At 51.1% G+C, this 8,262-nt stretch overlaps 1 protein-coding gene across 1 annotated transcript; it reads right to left on the reverse strand.

Annotated features, from left to right (window-relative positions):
• Positions 1–2,694: 2,694 nt before the first annotated feature.
• LOC124707407 lies at positions 2,695–4,869 on the reverse strand. The gene has a single exon (XM_047239057.1). It carries the CDS (start codon positions 4,867–4,869, stop codon positions 2,695–2,697), a length of 2,175 nt encoding a protein of 724 aa, XP_047095013.1.
• Positions 4,870–8,262: the final 3,393 nt, after the last annotated feature.

An 8,262-nucleotide genomic window follows, 5' to 3' on the forward strand; every position in this document is an offset into this window, starting at 1 on the left:
CTTTGGTTGCGCATGCAAGTGACTCTCTGACTCGCTCCCTTCTGGCATGCTGCTGCTAGTAGCTAGCTTTTCTATGTCGCGTCAAGTGCGTTCCCGTGGAGAGGTCCTGACTACAAATCTACAATCATACTACTGTAAGCTCCCTCCGTCCATAAATAAGTGTATCTGCGGGGTTTTCAAGATAAATTATGAGGTGGAGTGAAAAGTACATTAGGAACATGCATCTCTCCTCTTTAATTCTTTCACCTCCAATAAGCTAATTGCATGTAAAAAGCAAGAAGAATATGTGCTCAATATTATTGGGTTTGATTTCCGTGCGATGAGAGAGAAACAATTAAATTGTATTGGGAAGATAGGAGTACACTCTTTTGTGGACAAAGTTTAGAGGCTAGCTACTAATCGTTGTATAGTACTACTAGCTACTAATCGTTGCTGCTAGTAGTTTGTACTAGTACTAGCTAGCCATTTTTGTGTTCTAATCGTTGTACTACTAGTCAAGATTATACCAAAATTGTTTTGTTAAAATAGCTGGTGATATTGTTATCAATTACTCTATACAAAAATAAAATGTTGGTAAGCACTTTTACATTGCTAGAAACATATTATTTTTTGTTGTAATAATTTGTAATTTTTGTGAAAGTTGTTGATCAGTTTTGTAGTAAATCAAACTACAACAAAAAAGAATGTTGTTTACCAACTTATTTTTGTAGCATTCATTTATAAAAATGCTTATACAATTTTGTTGTAATAGTATATATTATTTATACGTGGGGTGATGATTTTTTGTTGTAATAGTATTTTTATATGCGGGGTGACAATTTTTTGTTGTAATGGTATATCTTTTTTTACGCAGGGTGATGATTTTTTAAATTGTAATAGTGTACATTTTTTATACGCGTAGTGACTTATATGTGGTGTTATGCATTGTGTCATTTATTATGTTGTAGACTCATTTTGTTTTGGGGTGTGTGATGTTATGGTAACATAGCTAGTTACCACCTCACTCTCTTTCTTCATTTATTCGCATGCCATGTCACCAAAATGCCTTGAGATGTGTGATGTTACTAGCTATGTTACTCCCACTATGAGCAGTCTAAGAAATCGAACGAACGAGCCCATCGCATCCAACGGCAGTAATTGCAACCGATTTTCGGGTGCCGTGTCGGGTGACCGACGGCCAGCGCGGCCAATTATTTATCCCCAATCAATGAAGCGGTTGAGGCATTCGACCTATATTTCATCTATTTTTGCTATGCCCCAGCTTAAGTTGATGATACGATGACATAGTAACTGACATGGGCTGTGCTACGGTGTCCCCCCCGGCGAACGATGTTCAGGTGGTAAACGTGTGTTTGGTTCGTGACCAGAAAATATGGATGATCCCATCCCAAAAGCCAAATATTTCTGAGAAAGGCTGGACCATATGATCCGTGAATTTCATGACTAATCTCACTAGCCGCCTGAGAATCCATGGCCGTCGACGCGACTCCGACACCTGCCACCCTCGTACGTGTGGCTCCCCATCTCAGCGGCGGCCACCATGTCACGGCTTGCTTTTCCACGTGGCTCCCCAGCTCGACATCGGCGGCCTCCAGGGCGCGGTAAGCGGCGGGCTTGATTTTCAACGTGGCTTCCTAGCTCGGCGGCGGCGGCCTCCATGGCATGGCGAGCAACGAGCTTGCTACGTCTGCGCCACAGCCAGTCGACAGAAACGGCCTCGCTAAATATGTGCGGGTAGTGACCTTGCTAGGCACGGGTAGGCGGCCGCCCGCTAGGTCCGGCCTCCACCACCACAAAGGGAAGAGGACCCGTTAATTACATATTAACCGGTGTGTTAATGGCATATTTATCTTTTTCTATTAATCATTAATTAAACATATTTTATCCCATCCCATCCTGTACATGTTTGCCCATGAACCAAACACACATGTTAAGTCAACCCACGAAGGGGTATCAGCAGATTCTAGCCGTCCAAATAGAATAAAGTTTAGAGGGGGACACCGGAGCAATAGCCAACTGACATTCCTTGCACGTACATTGGTTGCGCTTTCAGCTGCAGCCATAGCTCCTTCTCATGTACCTCAGGTTGGGTGGTTAGGAGGGTGGTTGTACCCCCAGCCCACCAGAGTTCAAACCCCAGGTTTGACATCTGTGTGTCTCATAAAGGCGGAATATTCTTTCAGTGGGAGGCGACGTTCCCGTCGACAGCGAGGCGCCTGTGGTGACTTCGTCAATTTCAAGATCCAATCCGCCGGCTCGGTCTTCCGGAGGTGCTCATAGGGGTAGGGTGTGCGTGTGTGCGTTCATAGGGGTGAGTGTATGCGCGTGTATGTGAGCGCCTGCGTTTGTACTGTGTTTCTCAAAAAAAATTCATGCATGATAGTTCAACAAATTGAGGACTGCACAATCAGAAAAGAAAAGTATCAAGCCCTTCTGAGAAATGCAAACAAGAAAATACCAAGGTAAAGTAAGTAATGAGCATGTAAGCACATGTTGCATTGATAGTTGCAAAACCCAATGTGTTATATTATCATGTAGCAAAACTATCTATTTCATATCAGCCTTACACTATTGCTGAAGCTGGTTGCTACACGATTAGATTAACATTACAAATCAGATTAGGCACAAGAAATACACGAGTTTACACACATAGGATAGATTAATTCCGTAGGAGGTACCTAGTTGCCGATTCGATCAGTTCTTCTTCATCAACTCTAACGCTGACGTGACGAGCGAGCTAACATTGATGGTGTGTCGACTGAGCCCTACGCTTCCGGAGAAGACATTGAAGCACTCGAGCTGCGATGTGGTTCCAGCGACGCGTCTCAGCTCGCCCTCCATCCCGAGCTCGACGAACAGGGCCACGTAGCGAGCGTCCGACCGCATCATGGCAACGACGAGCTCGATGGTGTACCGGCGGACTCGAGGCACGTCCATGGACGGGCGGCTGTACTGACGCAGCACCTGCACCAGCGTCCCCGCCAGGACCGTGTCCACCACGCTCGCCGTGTCGAGGCTTGCTTTGAGCTCCCTTGGCTCCATAAACTGGACCATCTGCGCCGCAAGCCCGAGGAAGATGTTGAGGACCTTCTCCTTCTCCACCATGATTGTCCTCAACACCTTGGTAGCGCCGGCGGTGACTCCTTTCAGCTTGACCTGCCACTCGTCGCCAGCATAGGAGCATAGGTTGTGCAGGATCCTGGCGGCACCGACGATGACAACAGGGTCGTTCAGCGCGACAACGAGCCTCCCGACCCCTCCGCCAAGAGCCATTATGATCGCGCCACAGTTGTTCTTGCTCTCCAGGGCCAGCATCGCGAGCGCCTCGCCGGCCTCCATCCGGATCGCGTCTGCATGTCGAAAATCTGCCGTCGCCACTGGAGACAAGAACATGGAGACAAGCACTCTCACCACGCCGCCCGTCCCGCCGATGACCTCCCTCGCCTCCTTGTCCATGGCAAGGCTCGTCAGTATCTCAATGCCCAGCTGGTGCAGCTCGGACTGGACCTTCTTGTCATGGTGCTGCAGCACCTCCCTGACGTTGCTCACGGTAAAGACGATGTCAGTTAGCTCCCTCCGGAGCAGCTTCCCGGTGTTCCCCGTCGTCCCCGCCAGCCTCTTCACCAGGCGGAGCGATTGCTTCACCGCCTTGAGCCTCATGTCCCTCGGCGTTGTCGGGGCCAGGCGCCCATGGTCGATGCTGGAGTAGGAGATGATCTTGTCGAGGAGGCCGCGCGTGTTGCCGATCTTGTCGCGGTTATCGTGGTCGTGAGCCAGCTTGTTGAGGATGGAGAGGCCGAGGATGTTGAGCTCGTCGAGGTCAGCGTAGAGTAGCGAGGCGACGGACTCGATAGCGCCGGGGATGCCGGTGATGCGGAGGGCGATGTGCTTCCTCTCTGTGAGCATGGACACCACTACCGCCGCCGATCGCCGGACCTCCCTCTCCGCCGAGTCCTTCCAGCTTAGCATCTCGATGAGCCTCTCGATGGTGGGCGCGGACACGCCTATCTTACGGAGCGCGGCGTCGGCGAAGCGGTCGGACTCGGCGAGAGAGACGAGGATGCTGACGCCAAGGATCTGCTCGTCGTGGGAGCCCAGAGTGACGAGGTCGTCGGCGTAGGAGACGAGGTCCATGTGAAGGCCGTCGAAGATGCTACCGTTGAGGCAGCATGAGTAGGAGTCATAAAAGAAGCGGCGGACGGCGACCTCGCCGCCGCAGGCGTTAGCAAGGTTACAGTCCTCGGTGACGCGCTCGAGAAGGCGTCGGTGGCCAATCTTCCACTGCCACAGCGCCTTCTCGGCGAGGAACAGGAGTGCCTCAGCGAGCGCCAGGCCGTAGAAGATGTTCAGCGCGGCGCTCCGATTGGTGCGGGCCTCCTCACTGCCGCCATAGTGCTGGTGGAGGAGGCGGATGAGGGAGAGGGACACGCACGCCGAGGCGGAGACGAGCTGCATCCAGGAGAAGGCGCGCACAATAGCGCAGGACACGGGCCGGTGGCGGCGCCAAGTGGCCTGGTGCTGCCACTCCAGCTCGTGGCTGCGGCCCAGGATGCGGGTGCCCTCGATTAGGAGGAGGCCCGTGATGCACCAGAAGTCGGTCCGGCCCAGCGTGATGGCGAACCCGCCGAGGAGGACGACCGTGGCCCAGACGAAGGCCAGCGTGCCGAGACGGCTTGCGGCTTTCTCGAGGACGGCGAGCTGGAGGGCCAGCACGGTGAGGTGGCGCTCCGGAGACGGCACTTCTTCAGCGGCGTCGGAGCGGGTGCGCACGTGCGGTGTGGCCTTCTGCGGCTCGAACAGCGTCGGCAGCTGGTCAGGAATCCTGACGCGGATGCTCGCCGGGACAGCAAAGCTAGCACGACGATCCATTGCAACGAACCCTTTCTTCTGTTGCTTCACTGTGTGCTTAGTAATTACCGATGCCAGTGAGTGTGTGAGTCTCGGCACTGCATGCACTACGTATTTATAGGCGTTCAAATGATATGTAGTAACAACGTACGTGAGAACTTGTGGCATTCTTGAACTTGTGGGTATATTGTTGATTTTTTGCGTGGTGACGATAGCGTCTGTTGGGAATTCCTGGATGGAGACTATTCTTAATTTTTCTTGTTACGAGAGAATGTTGCCGTTAAGGCAGGAGGTTGCCCCTAAATTTGGATTTTTTCTATAGATAGCACCTGTGTCTCATTTGGCTGGCAAAAAGTATCCAATGGGGCTGCTACAAATAGTCTACTAAATCAGTTTTGTTTCTAAATCATTATCATATAATTGTGCTTTTTCACGGTTAACAAAAATATAGAAAATAAAGGATCTACAAACTATTCATCAAATATAAATAGGAGTATTAATCATTGCACACAAATGTTACCTGCCATAGTTTTCCCTCTCTCTCTTCCAGAAATAGAGTTTGAATTCCGACATCAATCGTTTGTGCAATGATTATCTTGCTTACTCTGTCATACTCTAACAACCTCCAGGTTGTCAAAATAAATCAAGCCATGTGATTACCATATATAAACACCCGGTCACGCCATTGTTGTGAACAACCAAAGGTTGCTGCAATGCAAATCTCTCCTCTCCAGAAAGAGCAAGTTTTCTTCTGTTGGGCCGAACTACGCTTATTTTCCTTCAGTTCTCATGCTGTAACATCGTCTCGTCTCGGTGGCTACTTCTGTTCCATTGATGATATGAAGAATCGCAATATCCAAGTTTTGATGATCAAGGACCTTGTGACAACTCTGTGAAAACTATGAAATAGAGCAAAGTTTTTTTTGGCAGAGGCAAGACAGTGGTATGTATATGAGCTTGCATAGACTGAAGACTAGGAAGAGAAGCCCAACTGTAGAGCAAGTACACAACACCATAACATAGCCACCGGGACTTGGCCACTTGGACACAGTCTAATCCTCCATTCTCAGTGTATGATGCCATGTTTTCTCTTCCTTTTGTCTGATCAAACGAACTGCATCTGAAGATCACACCAGGACGAAGGCATTGTTGCCAAGAACTGGGGATGTTGCTTTTATCTCCAGTTGAAACAAAGCCACGTGTGTGCTTGTTTTCAAATCTGGAAAGTCGAGAATCTAATAGAACTGGCCATGAGTGTGCTCATTTTATGTATCCCTACTACAGTGTTTCTCCTTGCTTGTACCTGCCTTAGTTTTCTCCTGGTCTCTCTTCCAAAACTAGCAATACTTCGTAGAGTCTGAATCCCAAAAGGGAAGTTTTGCATGCAATGATTATTATTACTTTGTCATGCTTTAACGACCTCCAAGTTGTCAGATAAAAATCATGCGCTGTGAATGCCATTCAGATAAGCAATGCCGACCTCTCCTCTCCAAGAACAGCAATCCTTTTTCAGTTGGCCGGACTCGCTAATTTTTCTTTGGTTCTCATCCTACAATGATCGTGTTGTCTTTGTAAGAGTTGGTTTGGTGCAACGATGATTGTATTGATCGTGCACAAGGCACATATATAGGTACATGGGTGTGACCGGGTCTAGTCTCCACGTGAATACAGAGAGAGAGAGAGAGACGCTACAGGTGCAACATACAAAACCCTAACCTATACACATACGGATACGTTCAACACTCCCCCGCAGTCGAAGCGGCGCCAGTGACGCAAAGACTGGACCTGAAGCCCTCGAATGTCGAGGTAGGAAGGCCTTTCGTCATCACATCGGCGAACTGCTGATCGGTGGGAACATGAAGAACGCGTACACGACCAAGGGCGACGTGCTCCCGGACGAAGTGAATGTCGATCTCGATATGCTTCGTCCTGCGATGATGGATGGGATTAGCCGAGAGATACACCGCGGAGACATTGTCGCAGTAGACAATCGTGGCCTTCGGAACCGGGCAGAGTAATTCCTGTAGGAGCTGTCGGAGCCAGGAACACTCGGCAACGGCGTTAGCCACAGCCCTGTACTCAGCCTCGGCGCTCGAGCGTGAGACCGTGGGTTGTCGTTTAGACGACCACGATATCAGGGAGGGGCCGAGGTAGACGCAGTAGCCGGAGGTGGAGCGGCGCGTGTCAGGACACCCAACCCAGTCAGCGTCGGAGTAGGCGACAAGGCTGGTGTCGGAAGAGGCCGTCAGGGTGAGTCCCATGGACATGGTGCCACGGATGTAGCGAAGGATCCGTTTCACCAGTGCCCAGTGAGTGTCACGCGGGGCGTGCATGTGGAGGCACACCTGCTGGACAGCGTACTGGAGATCCGGCCGTGTCAAGGTGAGGTACTGAAGACCACCAACGACGGAGCGCTAGAAGGCAGCATCGGACGCCGGAGAGCCCTCAACGGCGGATACCTTGGCCTTCGTGTCAACAGGCGTGGAAGCGGGCTTGCAGTTAAGCATGCCTGCGCGCTCCAGTTTCTCATGCGCATACTTCTGCTGATGCAGGAAGAACCCGTTGGCGGTGCGGACGACCTCGATGCCGAGGAAGTAGTGGAGGGCCCCCAAGTCCTTGAGGGCGAACTCAGCGCTGAGCTGAGCGGTGATCTGCTGCAGGAGAGCCATCGATGAAGCAGTCAGGATGATGTCGTCAACATACAGAAGGAGGTAGGCGGTGGCGGCACCCTGGTGGTACACAAACAGGGAGGCGTCGGACCGTGTAGACTGAAACCCCTGCTGCTGAAGAAAGCCCGCCATCCGCTGGCCAAGTGCGAGGAGCCTGCTTGAGCCCATATAGAGAACGGGAGAGCGAGGCACACATGGTCCGGGAAGGCGGGGTCGACGAAACCAGTGAGGCTGCCGATAGAACACTTGCTCAGTGAGGTGCCCATGCAAGAATGCATTTGACACATCGAGCTGGTGAACCGGCCAAGCTTGAGAGGCCGCGAGCTGAAGAACGGCGCGAATCGTGCCCGGTTTGACAACCGGGGCGAAGGTGTCGGTGAAGTCTGATACGTCTCCGACGTATCGATAATTTCTTATGTTCTATGCCATATTATTGATGATACCTACATGTTTTATGCACACTTTATGTCATATTCGTGCATTTTCTGGAACTAACCTATTAACAAGATGCCGAAGTGCCGATTGCTCGTTTTCTCGCTGTTTTTGGTTTCGAAATCCTAGTAACAAAATATTCTCGGAATTGGACGAAACGAAGACCCGGGGCCTATTTCGCCACGAACCTTCCAGAAGACCGAAGAGCATACGAAGTGGGGCCACGAGGTGGCCAAACCACATGGCGGCGCGGCCAGGGGGGCCCGCGCCGCCCTGTGGTGTGGGCCCCTCGTCAGGCCCCCGACTCTGCCCT

The sequence above is a fragment of the Lolium rigidum genome, chromosome 1, assembly GCF_022539505.1.
Source record: "Lolium rigidum isolate FL_2022 chromosome 1, APGP_CSIRO_Lrig_0.1, whole genome shotgun sequence".
Lineage (NCBI taxonomy): Eukaryota > Viridiplantae > Streptophyta > Magnoliopsida > Poales > Poaceae > Lolium > Lolium rigidum.

What these genes read in the sequence shown, in the direction of transcription:
- LOC124707407 (XM_047239057.1), bottom strand. Translation starts at nt 4,869, where the DNA reads ATGGATCGTCGTGCTAGCTTTGCTGTCCCGGCGAGCATCCGCGTCAGG.